A 21,398-nucleotide genomic window follows, 5' to 3' on the forward strand; every position below is an offset into this window, starting at 1 on the left:
TATCCCCTTTACTGTCTATTCTCTGTATGTAGCCTATCCCCTTTACTGTCTATTCTCTGTGTGTAGCCTATCCCCTTTACTGTCTATTCTCTGTATGTAGCATATCCCCTTTACTGTCTATTCTCTGTATGTAGCCTATCCCCTACACTGTCTATTCTCTGTATGTAGCCTATCCCCTTTACTGTCTATTCTCTGTATGTAGCCTATCCCCTTTACTGTCTATTCTCTGTGTGTAGCCTATCCCCTACACTGTCTATTCTCTGTATGTAGCCTATCCCCTTTACTGTCTATTCTCTGTATGTAGCCTATCCCCTTTACTGTCTATTCTCTGTATGTAGCCTATCCCCTTTACTGTCTATTCTCTGTATGTAGCCTATCCCCTACACTGTCTATTCTCTGTATGTAGCTTATCCCCTTTACTGTCTATTCTCTGTATGTAGCCTATCCCCTTTACTGTCTATTCTCTGTGTGTAGCCTATCCCCTTTACTGTCTATTCTCTGTGTGTAGCCTATCCCCTTTACTGTCTATTCTCTGTATGTAGCATATCCCCTACACAGTCTATTCTCTGTGTGTAGCCTATCCCCTTTACTGTCTATTCTCAGTATGTAGCCTATCCCCTACACTGTCTATTCTCTGTATGTAGCCTATCCCCTACACTGTCTATTCTCTGTATGTAGCATATCCCCTTTACTGTCTATTCTCTGTATGTAGCCTATCCCCTTTACTGTCTATTCTCTGTATGTAGCATATCCCCTACACTGTCTATTCTCTGTGTGTAGCCTATCCCCTTTACTGTCTATTCTCTGTATGTAGCCTATCCCCTTTACTGTCTATTCTCTGTATGTAGCCTATCCCCTACACTGTCTATTCTCTGTATGTAGCTTATCCCCTTTACTGTCTATTCTCTGTATGTAGCATATCCCCTACACTGTCTATTCTCTGTATGTAGCATATCCCCTACACTGTCTATTCTCTGTATGTAGCCTATCCCCTTTACTGTCTATTCTCTGTATGTAGCTTATCCCCTTTACTGTCTATTCTCTGTATGTAGCATATCCCCTACACTGTCTATTCTCTGTATGTAGCCTATCCCCTACACTGTCTATTCTCTGTATGTAGCATATCCCCTTTGCTGTCTATTCTCTGTATGTAGCCTATCCCCTATACTGTCAATTCTCTGTATGTAGCCTATCCCCTACACTGTCTATTCTCTGTATGTAGCCTATCCCCTACACTGTCTATTCTCTGTATGTAGCATATCCCCTTTACTGTCTATTCTCTGTATGTAGCCTATCCCCTTTACTGTCAATTCTCTGTATGTAGCCTATCCCCTTTACTGTCTATTCTCTGTATGTAGCATATCCCCTACACTGTCTATTCTCTGTATGTAGCCTATCCCCTTTACTGTCTATTCTCTGTATGTAGCCTATCCCCTACACTGTCTATTCTCTGTATGTAGCTTATCCCCTTTACTGTCTATTCTCTGTATGTAGCCTATCCCCTTTGCTGTCTATTCTCTGTATGTAGCCTATCCCCTTTACTGTCTATTCTCTGTGTGTAGCCTATCCCCTTTACTGTCTATTCTCTGTGTGTAGCCTATCCCCTTTACTGTCTATTCTCTGTATGTAGCCTATCCCCTACATTGTCTATTCTCTGTATGTAGCATATCCCCTACACTGTCTATTCTCTGTATGTAGCCTATCCCCTTTACTGTCTATTCTCTGTATGTAGCATATCCCCTACACTGTCTATTCTCTGTGTGTAGCCTATCCCCTTACCTGTCTATTCTCTGTATGTAGCCTATCCCCTACACTGTCTATTCTCTGTATGTAGCCTATCCCCTTTACTGTCTATTCTCTGTGTGTAGCCTATCCCCTACACTGTCTATTCTCTGTGTGTAGCCTATCCCCTTTACTGTCTATTCTCTGTGTGTAGCCTATCCCCTTTACTGTCTATTCTCTGTGTGTAGCCTATCCCCTACACTGTCTATTCTCTGTGTGTAGCCTATCCCCTTTACTGTCTATTCTCTGTATGTAGCCTATCCCCTTTACTGTCTATTCTCTGTATGTAGCCTATCCCCTTTACTGTCTATTCTCTGTGTGTAGCCTATCCCCTACACTGTCTATTCTCTGTGTGTAGCCTATCCCCTTTACTGTCTATTCTCTGTGTGTAGCCTATCCCCTACACTGTCTATTCTCTGTGTGTAGCCTATCCCCTTTACTGTCTATTCTCTGTGTGTAGCCTATCCCCTACACTGTCTATTCTCTGTATGTAGCCTATCCCCTTTACTGTCTATTCTCTGTATGTAGCATATCCCCTACACTGTCTATTCTCTGTGTGTAGCCTATCCCCTTTACTGTCTATTCTCTGTATGTAGCCTATCCCCTACACTGTCTATTCTCTGTGTGTAGCCTATCCCCTTTACTGTCTATTCTCTGTATGTAGCCTATCCCCTATACTGTCTATTCTCTGTATGTAGCCTATCCCCTTTACTGTCTATTCTCTGTGTGTAGCCTATCCCCTTTACTGTCTATTCTCTGTATGTAGCCTATCCCCTTTACTGTCTATTCTCTGTATGTAGCCTATCCCCTTTACTGTCTATTCTCTGTGTGTAGCCTATCCCCTTTACTGTCTATTCTCTGTATGTAGCCTATCCCCTTTACTGTCTATTCTCTGTATGTAGCCTATCCCCTTTACTGTCTATTCTCTGTGTGTAGCCTATCCCCTTTACTGTCTATTCTCTGTATGTAGCATATCCCCTACACTGTCTATTCTCTGTATGTAGCCTATCCCCTTTACTGTCTATTCTCTGTATGTAGCCTATCCCCTTTACTGTCTATTCTCTGTGTGTAGCCTATCCCCTTTACTGTCTATTCTCTGTATGTAGCCTATCCCCTTTACTGTCTATTCTCTGTATGTAGCCTATCCCCTTTACTGTCTATTCTCTGTGTGTAGCCTATCCCCTTTACTGTCTATTCTCTGTATGTAGCATATCCCCTACACTGTCTATTCTCTGTATGTAGCCTATCCCCTTTACTGTCTATTCTCTGTATGTAGCATATCCCCTACACTGTCTATTCTCTGTATGTAGCCTATCCCCTTTACTGTCTATTCTCTGTATGTAGCCTATCCCCTTTACTGTCTATTCTCTGTATGTAGCCTATCCCCTTTACTGTCTATTCTCTGTATGTAGCCTATCCCCTACACTGTCTATTCTCTGTATGTAGCCTATCCCCTTTACTGTCTATTCTCTGTATGTAGCCTATCCCCTTTACTGTCTATTCTCTGTATGTAGCCTATCCCCTTTACTGTCTATTCTCTGTATGTAGCATATCCCCTACACTGTCTAGTCTCTGTATGTAGCCTATCCCCTTTACTGTCTATTCTCTGTATGTAGCATATCCCCTACACTGTCTATTCTCTGTATGTAGCCTATCCCCTTTACTGTCTATTCTCTGTATGTAGCCTATCCCCTTTACTGTCTATTCTCTGTATGTAGCATATCCCCTACACTGTCTATTCTCTGTATGTAGCCTATCCCCTTTACTGTCTATTCTCTGTATGTAGCCTATCCCCTTTACTGTCTATTCTCTGTATGTAGCCTATCCCCTTTACTGTCTATTCTCTGTATGTAGCCTATCCCCTTTACTGTCTATTCTCTGTATGTAGCCTATCCCCTTTACTGTCTATTCTCTGTATGTAGCCTATCCCCTTTACTGTCTATTCTCTGTATGTAGCCTATCCCCTTTACTGTCAATTCTCTGTGTGTAGCTTATCCCCTTTACTGTCTATTCTCTGTATGTAGCATATCCCCTACACTGTCTATTCTCTGTATGTAGCCTATCCCCTTTACTGTCTATTCTCTGTATGTAGCATATCCCCTACACTGTCTATTCTCTGTGTGTAGCCTATCCCCTTTACTGTCTATTCTCTGTGTGTAGCCTATCCCCTACACTGTCTATTCTCTGTATGTAGCCTATCCCCTTTACTGTCTATTCTCTGTATGTAGCATATCCCCTACACTGTCTATTCTCTGTGTGTAGCCTATCCCCTACACTGTCTATTCTCTGTATGTAGCCTATCCCCTTTACTGTCTATTCTCTGTATGTAGCATATCCCCTACACTGTCTATTCTCTGTGTGTAGCCTATCCCCTTTACTGTCTATTCTCTGTATGTAGCCTATCCCCTTTGCTGTCTATTCTCTGTATGTAGCCTGTCCCCTACACTGTCTATTCTCTGTATGTAGCCTATCCCCTTTACTGTCTATTATCTGTGTGTAGCCTATCCCCTTTACTGTCTATTCTCTGTGTGTAGCCTATCCCCTACACTGTCTATTCTCTGTGTGTAGCTTAATCAACAGAAGTTTTAGGAAAAAACACATGTGCACTCTACAACCTTTAAATATGATCAATGACACAGTTTTTGTTTATTTTATTATTGCATATAAAAAACCCATACTCATTGGTAGAAAGATGTTTTTTTTAGCATTTCATGTCCAAAAACATACCTGTCAGGTTACACAAGTTTTAATGGTGATATTAATTAATTATTAGCCAAACATCATCAGATGGTGGGCTGTTCAATCTTTTGTCCGTGGTCCCTGGTCCGTTCATCCATCCATCTGTCTGTCTATTAACAATTCTTGTTACCACTATTTCTCTGAAAGTCCTAAAATTATCTTTTCAATTTCATATGCAGGTTCCTCTAGAGCTCTTGTTGTGCATATTGTATTTTTGTACCAATCAGTCAACAAGACGGCTGCCAGGCAGCCATGTTTGTTTTTGGTAGTTCAAATTTGTTATTGCTATTTCTCAGAAAGTACTATGAAGGGATCTGTCTCAAACTTCATGTGCAGTTTCCCCTAGGGCCTTAGTTGTGGATATTGTATTTTGGGACCAATTGGTCAACAAGATGGCCGCCAGGCAGTCATCATGGATTCTGATAATTGAAGTTTGTTACCGCTATTTCTAAGAAAGTCTTTGCTTAAGCAATCTGTCTCAAATTTTATATGAAATATGTTTGAAAAAAGATTAAAAGTAGAGAAAAGATCCCTCTTTCCAATGTCAGACATAGATCATTCTGGGTGGGCGCTGACATCTGGGATCTCTTGTTATTTCTGTAATTGATTTTAATATTGTGTTAGTTTTTAACTTCAGTATGTACATGTATATAATAATGAAACTCATGAATAATCCATCGTTTCTTCAGATATGATGAACCTGAAAAAGATGTCCCTAGGAAAAAGCATAAGAAAAAGAAGATGTCTCTTGAAAAGCGGTATGCTGATTATTCTGATGAGGAACCTCAAGACGTGGACACTGGGAAACCAAAGAAATTAAAAGGAGCTAAAGGATCAAAGGTCAAACATGCGGAGCAGAGGCCAAAACTCAGTTTCCAGTCTGACGAAGAGTTTGATGAAGAATTTGTCATTAAGAAGAACAGACAGAAATCTTGGTCAAAATCAGTTTCAAGGTCACCTTCACGATCGCCCACAAGGTCACCAACGCCAATGGCTGTTTACGAAAGAGGACGGGCCAAAAGGACACCATCAGATTTTGATAGATATGAAGCAAACAGGAGTCCATCTCCTGAAGTGAGGAAGTCTAAAAAATCTGCTAGAGACCAAGCAAACTATGAAAATTGGGAGAGAGAACGAGAAACTAGCCGAGAAAAAACACGACATAAAATTGTACCAGAACGTGATGAAATGTCTCCAGAACCTCGGAAAGAGAGGCGACCACGTTCTCCATCAGAAGAGAAGAGAGATGCAGAAGAAAAACATAGCAAGAAGAAGAATAAAAAGGAACCAAAGCACGCTGGTAAACATAAACAGGATCAAGACGAGCAGAGTTACTACTCAGATGGTTCTTACAACCAAGAGAGGGCAGCACCATCTCCAGAGCGTGGCCGTAAAGGCAAGAAACATAAGGGGGATCAGTCGAGAGCAAGTGATGGACGCGAGAAGGAAAGTCGAAGGGATATATACGAAGATCCTGATAAAACAGACTCTCCTAGAGACTACAGGGAACAGCGTGGTAAAGGGTACAAAGATCGGGGACAAATGGTCAGTCCAGCTTCTACGTCACGAGACAAAGATAGACAGGGGAGGTCACTCTCTATTGAGCCTCCTGTTAAAGAGTCACGAAGAGACTTCTCACCCGAATCTCAAAGGTCAAGTTCACAGTACCAGAGGAGTCGTAGAAATGGGTCGCCATTGGACAGACGCCGTGAGGAGGAGCGTTACGAGAAGGAGAAGGATGTGGATCGTTCCCGGGAGGGGCGGGGCAGAGAGAAAGAGGATCCTCACCGGGACCCCAGGGCTATGTCCCCAGAAGATCGGAGGTATGGGCGAGGCCCACCACCAGGTAGACCTGAGTTTGATCCACGTCAGGCTGGCAGGATGAGCAGGTAAATTGATAATGGATCAAAGGCCTAAAAGTTTATTTGAATGATAAGAAAAAAAATGATAAAATGTTTCACTTCCTAATTAGAAACAAAACTTAAAGTTCAAAATTAATCTGTTGATTATGATTAAGAATAATTCAATATAGATTTCGCAATAACAATAATATAGTTGTTGTGTATAAACTTTGTTTGTTTTTGTGAACAGCAAATATTTAAACACCAAACTTAAATATTAAAATCACAGTTCCATAGGTCATGATCAACCACAAAGATCTCCCCACAAAATATTCCATGTTATACTCTAACAGTACAATAAACAATAATAAATCCTTACAATTATGTTTCTTTTCTCTCCTTTGTTTTACTAGGTATGACGAGAGAAGGGACCGGTATGAAGAGGAAAGGTTCCCTCCCCCACCCCACATGCCTCCTGGAGATGATAGAGGTCACTATGGTCCTGGCAGGGCACCATTTGAGCCCCCAAGGGGACGTCCAGAAAGTTTTGACAGAGAACGTGACCGGTATGGTAGAGAATACGGTCAGCCCTCGGACCCCCGATATCCCCCAGGTAATAATTACAAAAGATGGGTGAATAATGGTGTTCAAACAGGAATTCATTGAATTCAAATTATATTTTAACAGATCATAAAACACCAGAGCAATGTTATACAATTATATCGCAGAGTATATTTATAGATGAAACTTTATTTTAAATTATCAAGTGTAATAGTTTGATACATATATATGACAGGCAGTATTAATTAGTCTGAATTGATTAACGTTGTTTCTGTTTAGTTTTTGTTTCATCAAAGCAATTCCAAGACAAAGCCAGCATCTAGTCATGACTTTTGTTGATTTGATAAATTTATATATTTCGACAGTTCCGAGAAGTCAGTATGATAGAGGTCACCCAGATTACCGTGATCCTAGAGACCCTCGTGATGCTAGAGACCATCACGATCCTAGAGATCCAAGGGATCCACGTGACTCGAGGGACCCAAGGGACCCACGTGACCCTAGAGACTCAAGGGACCCCAGTGATCCTCGTGGCCCCAGGGATCCTCGAGATCAGCGTGACCCAAGAGATCCACGAGAAATACGACCAGACTTACATGACCCCAGAGTGGATCCTCGTGACGGTCGAGATCCAAGGGATCCTAGAGGTGATACAAGAGACATGAGGGACCCAAGGGATCCGAGGGAGAGCAGCTGGAAAAGGTCACGGGGTCGTGGATCATGGACCTCGCCCCATGGTCCCCCTGGCCCTGGGGGAAGAGGAGGAAGAGGAGGTCCTCCTTCACAGAGCTATGGTAAGTCTGATGTTCAAAAGATGTACATCAAATTGTTCATTCTGACTCCTCATGTTTACATATATATACATTCTGTATACTCTGACTCCTCATGTTTACATATATTTACATTATGTATATTCTGACTCCTCATGTTTACATATATATACATTCTGTATACTCTGGCTCCTCATGTTTACATATATATACATATACATTCATGTATACTCTGACTCCTCATGTTTACATATATATATACATTCTGTATACTCTGACTCCTCATGTTACATAATTACATTATGTATATCGCTCCTCATGTTACATTTTATTATGTATACTCTGACTCCTCATGTTTACATATATATACATTCTGTATACTCTGACTCCTCATGTTTACATATATATACATTATGTATACTCTGACTCCTCATGTTTACATATATATACATTATGTATACTCTGACTCCTCATGTTTACATATATATACATTATGTATACTCTACACTCCTCATGTTTACATATATATACATTATGTATACTCTGACTCCTCATGTTTACATATATATACATATGTATATCTACTCCTCATGTTTACATATATTACATTATGTATACTCTGACTCCTCATGTTTACATATATTTACATTATGTATACTCTGACTCCTCATGTTTACATATATATACATTATGTATACTCTGACTCCTCATGTTTACATATATATACATTATGTATACTCTGACTCCTCATGTTTACATATATATACATTATGTATACTCTGACTCCTCATGTTTACATATATTTACATTATGTATACTCTGACTCCTCATGTTTTCATATATACATTATGTATATTTTGACTCCTCATGTTTACATATATATACATTATGTATACTCTGACTCCTCATGTTTACATATATATACATTATGTATACTCTGACTCCTCATGTTTACATATATTTACATTATGTATACTCTGACTCCTCATGTTTACATATATATACATTATGTATACTCTGACTCCTCATGTTTACATATATATACATTTGTATACTCTGACTCCATTTACATGTTTACATTATGTATATCTGATCTCATGTTTACATATATTACATTCTGTATACTCTGACTCCTCATGTTTACATATATATACATTATGTATACTCTGACTCCTCATGTTTACATATATTTACATTATGTATACTCTGACTCCTCATGTTTACATATATATACATTATGTATACTCTGACTCCTCATGTTTACATATATATACATTATGTATACTCTGACTCCTCATGTTTACATATATATACATTATGTATATTCTGACTCCTCATGTTTACATATATATACATTATGTATACTCTGACTCCTCATGTTTACATATATTTACATTATGTATACTCTGACTCCTCATGTTTACATATATATACATTATGTATACTCTGACTCCTCATGTTTACATATATATACATTCTGTATACTCTGACTCCTCATGTTTACATATATTTACATTATGTATATTCTAACTCCTCATGTTTACATATATTTACATTATGTATATTCTGACTCCTCATGTTTACATATATATACATTCTGTATATTCTGACTCCTCATGTTTACATATATATACATTCTGTATACTCTGACTCCTCATGTTTACATATATTTACATTATGTATATTCTAACTCCTCATGTTTACATATATTTACATTATGTATATTCTGACTCCTCATGTTTACATATATATACATTCTGTATACTCTGACTCCTCATGTTTACATATATATACATTATGTATACTCTGACTCCTCATGTTTACATATATATACATTATGTATACTCTGACTCCTCATGTTTACATATATATATACATTACATTATGTATATTCTGACTCCTCATGTTTACATATATATACATTCTGTATACTCTGACTCCTCATGTTTACATATATATACATTATGTATATTCTGACTCCTCATGTTTACATATATTACATTATGTATACTCTGACTCCTCATGTTTACATATATATACATTATGTATATTCTGACTCCTCATGTTTACATATATATACATTATGTATATCTGACTCCTCATGTTTACATATATATACATTATGTATTCTCGACTCCTCATGTTTTACATATATATACATTATGTATACTCTGACTCCTCATGTTTACATATATTTACATTATGTATATTCTGACTGCTCCTCATGTTTACATATATATACATTATGTATACTCTGACTCCTCATGTTTACATATTATATACATTATGTATATTCTGACTCCTCATGTTTACATATATATACATTATGTATATTCTGACTCCTCATGTTTACATATATATACATTATGTATACTCTGACTCCTCATGTTTACATATATATACATTATGTATACTCTGACTCCTCATGTTTACATATATATACATTATGTATACTCTGACTCCTCATGTTTACATATATTACATTATGTATATCTGACTCCTCATGTTTACATATATATATACATTATTATACTCTGACTCCTCATGTTTACATATATATACATTATGTATACTCTGACTCCTCATGTTTACATATATATACATTATGTATATACTCTGACTCCTCATGTTTACATATATATTTACATTATGTATATTCTGACTCCTCATGTTTACATATATATATACATTATGTATATCTGACTCCTCATGTTTACATATATATACATTATGTATACTCTGACTCCTCATGTTTACATATATATACATTATGTATACTCTGACTCCTCATGTTTACATATATTTACATTATGTATATTCTGACTCCTCATGTTTACATATATATACATTATGTATACTCTGACTCCTCATGTTTACATATATATACATTATGTATACTCTGACTCCTCATGTTTACATATATATACATTATGTATATTCTGACTCCTCATGTTTTACATATATATATACATTATGTATATTCTGGCTCCTCATGTTTACATATATTTACATTATGTATACTCTGACTCCTCATGTTTACATATATATACATTATGTATACTCTGACTCCTCATGTTTACATATATATACATTATGTATACTCTGACTCCTCATGTTTACATATATATACATTATGTATATACTCTCTGACTCCTCATGTATTGACATATATATATACATTATGTATACTCTGACTCCTCATGTTTACATATATTTACATTATGTATACTCTGACTCCTCATGTTTACATATATATACATTATGTATACTCTGACTCCCTCATGTTTACATATATATACATTATGTATACTCTGACTCCTCATGTTTACATATATTTACATTATGTATACTCTGACTCCTCATGTTTACATATATATACATTATGTATACTCTGACTCCTCATGTTTACATATATATACATTTATGTTACTCTGACTCCTCATGTTTACATATATATACATTATGTATACTCTGACTCCTCATGTTTACATATATATACATTATGTATACTCTGACTCCTCATGTTTACATATATATATACATTCTGTATACTCTGACTCCTCATGTTCACATATATATACATTATTGTATACTCTGACTCCTCATGTTTACAATATATATACATTATGTATATTCTGACTCCTCATGTTTACATATATATACATTATGTATACTCTGACTCCTCATGTTTACATATATATTACATTATGTGTATACTCTGACTCCTCATGTTTACATATATATACATTATGTATACTCTGACTCCTCATGTTTACATATATATACATTATGTATACTCTGACTCCTCATGTTTACATATATATACATTATGTATATTCTGACTCCTCATGTTTACATATATATACATTATGTATACTCTGACTCCTCATGTTTACATATATATACATTATGTATATTCTGACTCCTCATGTTTACATATATATACATTATGTATATTCTGACTCCTCATGTTTACATATATATACATTTATGTATACTCTGACTCCTCATGTTTTACATATATATACATTCTGTATACTCTGACTCCTCATGTTTACATATATATACATTATGTATATTCTGACTCCTCATGTTTACATATATATACATTCTGTATACTCTGACTCCTCATGTTTACATATATATACATTATGTATACTCTGACTCCTCATGTTTACATATATATACATTTGTATACTCTGCTCCTCATGTTTACTATATTTACATTATGTATACTCTGACTCCTCATGTTTACATATATATACATTATGTATACTCTGACTCCTCATGTTTACATATATATACATTATGTATACTCTGGCTCCTCATGTTTACATATATATACATTCTGTATACTCTGACTCCTCATGTTTACATATATACATTATGTATATTCTGACTCCTCATGTTTACAATATATACATTATGTATACTCTGACTCCTCATGTTTACATATATATACATTATGTATATTCTGACTCCTCATGTTTACAATATATATACATTATGTATATTCTGACTCCTCATGTTTACATATATATACATTCTGTATACTCTGACTCCTCATGTTTACATATATATACATTATGTATATTCTGACTCCTCATGTTTACATATATATACATTATGTATACTCTGACTCCTCATGTTTACATATATATACATTATGTATATTCTGACTCCTCATGTTTACATATATATACATTATGTATATTCTGACTCCTCATGTTTACATATATATACATTATGTATACTCTGACTCCTCATGTTTACATAATATATACATTATGTATGTATATTCTGACTCCTCATGTTTACATATATATACATTATGTATATTCTGACTCCTCATGTTTACATATATATACATTCTGTATACTCTGACTCCTCATGTTTACATATATATACATTCTGTATACTCTGACTCCTCATGTTTACATATATATACATTATGTATACTCTGACTCCTCATGTTTACATATATATACATTATGTATACTCTGGCTCCTCATGTTTACATATATATACATTATGTATATTCTGACTCCTCATGTTTACAATATATACATTCTGTATATTCTGGCTCCTCATGTTTACAATATATACATTCTGTATATTCTGACTCCTCATGTTTACATATATATACATTATGTATATTCTGACTCCTCATGTTTACATATATATACATTATGTATATTCTGACTCCTCATGTTTACATATATATACATTATGTATACTCTGACTCCTCATGTTTACAATATATACATTATGTATACTCTGGCTCCTCATGTTTACAATATATACATTCTGTATACTCTGGCTCCTCATGTTTACAATATATACATTCTGTATACTCTGGCTCCTCATGTTTACATATATACATTATGTATACTCTGACTCCTCATGTTTACATATATATACATTATGTATACTCTGGCTCCTCATGTTTACAATATATACATTATGTATATTCTGGCTCCTCATGTTTACATATATATACATTCTGTATACTCTGGCTCCTCATGGTTTTCATATATACATTATATATATTCTGGCTCCTCATGTTTAGGCCATAGTTGTGTTTTTTTCTGTTTTGCGTCCGAACACGAATATTTTTTTCCAACCTGGGCAATAAAAGAGGTGTGTAACAGGCCAAGTAATGTTTCCTACAATTTCCAAAGATAAAAAAATCTATAAAAGAAACTCTTTTCTAAATTTGATCAGTTTAAATGAAATTACTTATTTTGTAGAAAAATGTACAAAATCAGTATCAATTTGAACTCCAAAAAACTTTAATTCCTCAGAAAAAAAAATGTGTTTATATTTTTGTGTGTTTTTTCGCCTTGCTGGCTGATAGGTTTAAGAAAATCAAAATGATGCAAAACAGAAAAAAAACACAACTATGGCCTTACATATATATACAATATGTATAAATAGAATTATCTATCTTTTGTTATTTATGCTCTGAAAATAAATTACCTAAAATTAAGATAAAAAAATTTCTGTGAACGTACCAGTTAATTCAAATCCTGAAAATAAAAATAAAATTTGATTAAAATGTAATACTGACATCGTAATATATATAGAAGTGTCAGTTGATTATATATTTGTGCTTCAGGTGGTAGAGGAAGAGGAGGTTATGGTCCAAATGATCGCTATGGAAACGGTAAAGGGAGAGGTATGTATACATTTGTAATACTACAGAAAGATCTTTATTTTGTACAGCTTTAGATTTCTTCACATAGCTATAAATTTATAAAGTGTAACACAGATGTCCAGTAAGTTTATTGCACCAGACAGATGTAATTGTAATCATTATTGGTCCAAAACTAAGTGATCAAAATCCTACATATAAAGTAACTCAGCCGGCCAGCCACAATCCTACATATAAAGTAACCCAGCCGGCTAGCCACAATCCTTTACCTGTTATTACAAAACAAACAACTTCAAAATTGTGTAATTATTAATCAAAATTTTGGTGATATTGGGTCTAATGCCTGCAACATTATATTATGATGAATGTATGATCAGGAGGCAGATACGACCCCAATATGGAACGACAGAGTCGGCGAAGTGAGTGGGAAAGCCAGCGACGTGATGACTTTTACCCTGGAGGTGAACGACGGGACTGGGGAGAGAGACGTGGGGAGGAAAGGCGTGGTGACTTTTCCCGTGAAGATGATAGGAGAGGCGAAGACCGACCAGATGACAGAGGCTTCAGGTAATACATCCACATATATTTACAAATTCTACATGACTGTATATATTTTGAAAATTATGTATTGAGAGAAAAATATGTTGTCTCCCTTGATTTTTTTGCTGATATATGAAATATTCATGCATAGTGAAAGTTTTTGTCTTTTATACTCCAGTTTCAAGATCATAATTTGTAATAAGATTTTAAATGGCTGAGAGAACGGGTTGAAAGAAAAGATAACTTCTTTTGATGGCTTTGTTATGTTCAAGTAGCTCTGACTGTAACTTTGTATAGCTTTATCTGTAGGCTTTGTAGTTAGGTGACTACATAGTGACAAGGGAATTCTGTCACTTTTTGGGGAATCATAAAACTAAATGTTGATTTCGATATTTTGACTAGGATGGACAGGAGAGGGGAAGACCGCAGGGACAAAGATGGAACAAGAGACAGACAGGATGAAAGAGATAGCTCACGGGGCGGTCGCTATGGTGATGACCGAAGGGCACGTGATGAAAGTATGGAAAATAGAGACTTTGAAAGACGTGATCGCGAAAATATTTCAGACTCACGTCAACGTGACAGACGTGATCAGTCTCCAGATAGAGAGAGACAGGAGAAAGATGGAGAGCAGGCAGATAAAGGTAAACCAGAGGACAGTGAGAGAGGTGATAGTCGCCGGTCAGACGGGGATAGGGTGGTGTCAGAGGACAGGGGAAGAGAGAAAGGGAAAACGGATAAACAAAGGTCTGTGGAACGAACAGATAAACAGGACAGCGGGCTGGAGGAAAAGAGGAAAAATAAAAAGAAAAAGAACAAAGAGAAAGATAAAGCAAAGAGTCCTTCAAAGTCCAAGAAGGATGGAAAGAGTGTTGGAAAGAAGGAGGAAACAAAAGACGTAGAGAGACAAGGGGAGGATAATACGACTGAGAAAGTTACAGAGGAGGACGAAGACATAGGAAAGAAAATTGAACAAAGTGTGACAGTAGAAAAGACTACTGAGGAAGTGACTGAACGTGTAGATACTAAAGATGTATCAGACAATCTCAAAGATTCCAGAGATTCTCGTAAACGTGGTTTGGACGAGGGAGAGAAGTCTGTGTCTCCAGCACCTTCCAGTAAACGAGTACGAGACACCTCACCAGCTCACTCGCACCGTAGTCGGGGAAGTACTGGAGATCAGGATAGGGACAGGTCACGAGGTCGTAAACGTGAAGATAGAGATTCCAGACGGGGTGATAGGTCAAGGCCACACAGCAGGGAGTCTGTCCGAGACCGACGCCGGGACAGGTCACAGGAATCGACAACAAGTCGACGGGAAAGACGCCGTGATAGAACGGTAAGTACATGTGGGGGAAAAAACATACACATTAAATTTTAAAAATAATTTGAAATAAAAATCATTTACCATCAGGATTGTAGAAATAAACAACATAAATTTGCATCTTTTTTAATCTGGGTTACAGCCAGAATCAAGGGACCATGACAGCAAAGGTTACAGGAAAAGGTCAAGGTCACCAGATCAAAGACCGGACGAGGTCAAGGACAATGAAGAAGAAAGAAAGAAACGAAAAGTTACAGAGCAGGAGGGAGGCGAGCCAGGTTTGTAATTCTTAACAATAATGATTATAAAATTTAAGTTATACTCTCTTTAAATCCTACAAGTATAGAGGATTGTAGTGCAACTAAAATGATAAAACATATTAGTAAATATTAATATTTCTCCATTAACTGAGTATAGCAGTCTAACATAGGCAGATATAAATAGATAATTCATTAGACAAAACTTGGAGGCTACATTATCTAGGGATGACATCTCATGGTTAATGCTGTGTATAGGCTTACTATATTCACCGTAACTAGTGTCCCTCCCCCTATAAGCGCCCCTTTCCTATTCTGGAAAAGAGTTCAGTTGTATAAATGCCCCCATTCAATGGATTTAGCTATGTTTTGGTTCATTGTTAAGTTCGCCTCTTTGTTACAATTATTTAAGTGTCCTGGGTGTTAATTACGGCGAGTACAGTAAGTGTATAATTGTCAGTACTGAAACAATGTGGGCTTTATGTTACAGTAGCAGTGGAAGGTCGGCCGAGAGGTCGAGGTGAGGATCATCGATTCAGTGACTGGACGGATGATTCAGGAGATGATCTGCTCAGTCATAAAACACAACAGACAGTCCAGGGGGATGGGGAGAATGCCACACCCCAGGGGCAAGCAGAGGTGATACTATACTTTAATTATGTATTCCTGTTTGATGCTGTCAAATTTAAAAGCTCAGATTACTTATCAATCTAGGGTCAAAATTCTAATAATTATCTAGTTGAAACATTGTAAAATAATAGATTTGGCAAAGATTACCTATCCTACATGTATTTGTGCATTCTTTGTTTTAATGAAGCATTCTGTTTTTTACATCATTCAGGTTTGCTCAGCAATTCCTGAACATATCCGTAATGAAGGTCGAATCCGTAGTAACAGTCGTAGTAGTCATCACAGTCGCCATAGTGACAGAGGTCGGCGAAGGTCATCTCAAGACCAAGTTAATAATAGTCCAGATGTGGACAGCAAGGATCGGACAACAAATTCTCGAGATCAAAGTCCATCTAGGAGATCACATGACCATAGTCCAAGGAGACGGTCACGTGAACGAAGTCCACGACGCCATTCACGAGACCGAAGTCCTCGCCAGCATTCACGTGATCGCAGTCCAAGACGAAGGTCTGGTGACCGGAGTCCGAGACGGAGATCAAGAGATCGCAGTCCCAGGACTAGGTCACAAGATCGCAGTTTAAGCCACAGGTCTCAGGATGCTAGTCCAAGTATAAGGTCACATGAAGGACGCAGTCCAAGTAGGATGACCGATGATCAGAGTATGAGGTAAGCTGACAGTGTACTAAGGTAAGCTGACAGTGTACTATGGTAAGCTGACAGTGTACTAAGGTAAGCTGACAGTGTACTATGGTAAGCTGACAGTGTACTAAGGTAAGCTGACAGTGTACTAAGGTAAGCTGACAGTGTACTAAGGTAAGCTGACAGTGTACTAAGGTAAGCTGACAGTGTACTAAGGTAAGCTGACAGTGTACTAAGGTAAGCTGACAGTGTACTAAGGTAAGCTGACAGTGTACTAAGGTAAGCTGACAGTGTACTTAGGTAAGCTGACAGTGTACTAAGGTAAGCTGACAGTGTACTATGGTAAGCTGACAGTGTACTAAGGTAAGCTGACAGTGTACTAAGGTAAGCTGACAGTGTACTTAGGTAAGCTGACAGTGTACTAAGGTAAGCTGACAGTGTACTAAGGTAAGCTGACAGTGTACTAAATAATTATTAATGCATATTCAATGAACTGATGTTATGTGCATAAGTGTGTATGTTTGTGTAAGGAATGTGCACTTTTTTATGCATTGTGTAAATGTATGTATGTGATATTGTTTCTGTTGCATTATTACAGAGAAGATCCAGCAGAGGGAGCCATCAAGCCTCAGTCTGATGAGCAGAAGGAGGGTGACCAATCACATGAGATGTCACAAAAACGACAGGATCAGGACAACCAATCAGGAGGTTTGTAAATTTATATGGGTGAAATTCAAGGGAGGTGGGTGGAAATGGAGATTGATCTTCATACACTGTAAAATTGTTTTATCAGCTATTTAAAGTACAAGAATATTTACAATGAACTTAATAACTAACCTTTAAATAATCAATCAAGGCATGTTCTTCTATTTATTAGCTCACCTGGTCCAAAGGACCGAGGTGAGCTTATGGGATACCGCAGCGTCCGGCGTCCGGCGTCCGGCGTCCGTCAACAATCGACTTCTTCTCCATAACCGCTGGTCGGATTTCAACAAAATTTGACTGGTAGCATCCTTATGGGCTACTAACTGAAAATTGTACAAATGATGGGGCTGACCCCCCGGGGGCCTGAGGGGCGGGGCCAAAAGGGGTCAATTTGGCTATTTCCATATAAACGACTTCTTCTCTGAAACCAAGCATGGGATAGCACCCATAATGCAATGGTAGCATCCTTATAGGGTGGGGATTCAAAATTGTACAAATGATGGGGCTGACCCCCCGGGGGCCTGAGGGGCGGGGTCAAATGGGGTCAATTTGGCTATTTCCATATAAACGACTTCTTCTCTGAAACTAAGCATGAGATAGCACTCATAATACAATTGTAGTATCGTTATAGGGTGGGGATTCAAAATTGTACAAATGATGTGGCTGACCCCCGGGGGGCCTGAGGGGCGGGGTCAATTTGGCTATTTCCATATAAACGACTTCTTCTCTGAAACTAAGCATGAGATAGCACTCATAATGCAATTGTAGTATCGTTATAGGGTGGGGATTCAAAATTGTACAAATGATGGGGCTGACCCCCGGGGGGCCTGAGGGGCGGGGTCAAAAGGGGTCAATTTGGCTATTTCCATATAAACGACTTCTTCTCTGAAACCAAGCATGGGATAGCACCCATAATGCAATTGTAGCATTCTTATAGGGTGGGGATTCAAAATTGTACAAATAATAGGGCTGACCCCCCGGGGGCCTGAGGGGTGGGGTCAAAAGGGGCCAATTTGGCTATTTTTTATGAATAAAATAATAATGTCATTAATTAAAAAGTGAATAGTCGGGCATGGATAGCTAAAGTCGGTAAAAATGGTGTGAATGTATCCTGTATAATTTCTTATGAAATATTAAAATAAAATCTCTCGTCAAAATCTGTCTGCGTACGAAGAAATTAATTTAAAGTATAGGAATCCTAAAACGTCCTCCCGGCTGACTATGTCCGTGGTTACATTTCCACGCAGCCTCGCTTTCAATGCTTTCAACTTTTCTTTATTTCAATGGTCAGAACTGGGAAACGTAAGCAGAACTTGACCGTCATATTAATATGTGAGAACTTTTGGAAGGCTTATGAACGCATTTAGACTGCTTTTCTTTGCCCGACTATTCACTTTAAGCAGGCCCAATTAAGGATTTAATTACTATATAACTACTAGTATCTAATTGTTTTTGGTACCCAGGTATTATGAAAATTACCACATGTTAGAAAGCAAACAATATAGATTGTATTGTGTGGTTTTGCTGATGTTTTGACTTCTATCCAGATGAAGATGACCGGATGTCATACGATGAGATTTCCAGTGAAGAGGAGAGTATCATTGATGAGGCGGACGAAGAGAAAGAACCCTCACCTGGTTTGTACATTATTTTATAACTGAATATCTTTACTTTCACAACTTTTAAGTTAACATCTGTATCAATTTTGCCTGCTTTCTGTTAAGATAAAAGTGTTTGATTGTGCTTTCTGTTAAGATAAAAGTGTTTGATTGTGCTTTCTGTTAAGATAAAAGTGTTTGATTGTGCTTTCTGTTAAGATAAAAGTGTTTGATTGTGCTTTCTGTTAAGATAAAAGTGTTTGATTGTGCCTGTGCTCCTGATATATATGAGACAACTTTGAAAGGCTGTCAAAGGTTTCTGACTGCATCAAACAATATCATTGGAATCGTTCTCTATGTTACTCTCTTTTTTACAAATATTCTACAGCACATACTGCATGAATTAGAATTATAAAAATACACATAGCATGTTATTTTTGTCTGCAGCACCACCTGGTATTGTGGATGTTCTACAAATTGACTTCTCTAGCTTCAAGAGTGACCCTCTTCAGAAGCCTGTGGCAGGGTCTGCTCTCAACAAGTACAAACCTGCAGCTATCCTATCTAGGTTGGGTGTATCCCGTGCCTTTGCCGGTGATAAGTTATTCAAAAAAGTGGAGTCCTTCTGTCGGGAGAACGGTAAGTCTCTAATACAGAAAAAAAATAAAAGTTTTGTTTATTTATTTTACAGTTTTCATTGATTGACTTGCATTGATTGATTGAATTTATATTAATAAGAGCAGGCCGCGAGCAAAGCTCTGTAAAGGTAGTGTGTGTGTATACAAATGTAGTCATGGTGACGTTGAAATACTCTGCTCTGAAAAACCTTCGTTCAAGTACCGCACAGAATGACAGACATGCGTTGCCATGTTCCTGAAACTAACGTTTGAACCCTAAAGAAATTTTTGAATTTAAGTGAGTGTTTACCTGGAAATATTGTTGTTTGATTGTGTATAATAGAATTTGATTGAAGAAGTTTCTGAATTTTCCATCGTATTTCACAAGGCTTACGGGAAGTAGAAAAAAACCATCAAAACTGAACTTGAATCCAGATATATTTCGCTTATTACAAGATTCTTACCTGGTTCAAAACCAAGCAAAGAATGTTTAAGTTAAAGAAGACAACCAATCGAGTATCACCAACACTGTAATATATTTTCTCACGACAGGGAGATTCTGAATATCACTGTAATCGGGAACCATTGGCATTTTCTGTAAATGGTGACGTCAAGCGGTATGTCATGAAATTATGCCAAATAAAATGCCACCGATTACCGCATCTATATTTGCTAGCATCCTGTTTGTTTACATGGAAAATATAGTATATTACTATTATATTACTATCCGTGTAGCATTTTACACTAATGATCAGTTAACTTTGTATCTAGTCTTTATCAACAAAGCCAACACATAAAGCTGTAAAAAAAAGCCTACATATACGCTTTTTAAAAAATATATGTTCATGTACCAGGAAGGAAAAAACGTCATATTTTACTATATAGCTTATATATTTCATGCATATTTGACTAATTCACAATTATTTTTTATTGTGTATTCGATTTTCAGAAACAGTTTTTAAGTGTGGTGTGAACATTTAAATATGTATAGATTTCCGTAGCTTATCTCTATAGGTGACTTATGCTATCTTATTTTATAAATTGTGGCAGTGAAATTTTGAAGAAGGAACATATTGATGTTTTTGTCTCTCCGCAAGTCTATTAACAGAAACATGTCTTATAAATAAAGCAGCCATATTTCAAACATATCCCAATAAACATAGAGCAAGTACCTTTCTACAAATATTTTTGCCATATCAAGATACCAAAAATACCATCACTCACATTCCTGCATGTATATA

General features: G+C 36.9%; 1 protein-coding gene across 2 annotated transcripts in view; it reads left to right on the top strand.

Annotated features, from left to right (window-relative positions):
- Positions 1-21,398, top strand: part of LOC138308281 (zinc finger CCCH domain-containing protein 13-like) — a 32,422-nt gene that overhangs the window by 5,701 nt on the left and 5,323 nt on the right. Inside the window, exons 7-18 of one of the 2 annotated variants that reach the window (XM_069249272.1) lie at positions 5,211-6,410; positions 6,776-6,975; positions 7,289-7,717; positions 13,812-13,871; positions 14,225-14,414; positions 14,790-15,726; positions 15,854-15,989; positions 16,459-16,607; positions 16,810-17,264; positions 17,836-17,945; positions 19,490-19,579; positions 19,988-20,179. In XM_069249272.1, the coding sequence (XP_069105373.1) occupies positions 5,211-6,410; positions 6,776-6,975; positions 7,289-7,717; positions 13,812-13,871; positions 14,225-14,414; positions 14,790-15,726; positions 15,854-15,989; positions 16,459-16,607; positions 16,810-17,264; positions 17,836-17,945; positions 19,490-19,579; positions 19,988-20,179 (4,148 nt within the window). The remainder of the gene's footprint in view (positions 1-5,210; positions 6,411-6,775; positions 6,976-7,288; positions 7,718-13,811; positions 13,872-14,224; positions 14,415-14,789; positions 15,727-15,853; positions 15,990-16,458; positions 16,608-16,809; positions 17,265-17,835; positions 17,946-19,489; positions 19,580-19,987; positions 20,180-21,398) is intronic. The other variant, XM_069249273.1, reaches the window with a different exon arrangement.

Source organism: Argopecten irradians, chromosome 14 (assembly GCF_041381155.1).
Source record: "Argopecten irradians isolate NY chromosome 14, Ai_NY, whole genome shotgun sequence".
NCBI lineage: Eukaryota > Metazoa > Mollusca > Bivalvia > Pectinida > Pectinidae > Argopecten > Argopecten irradians.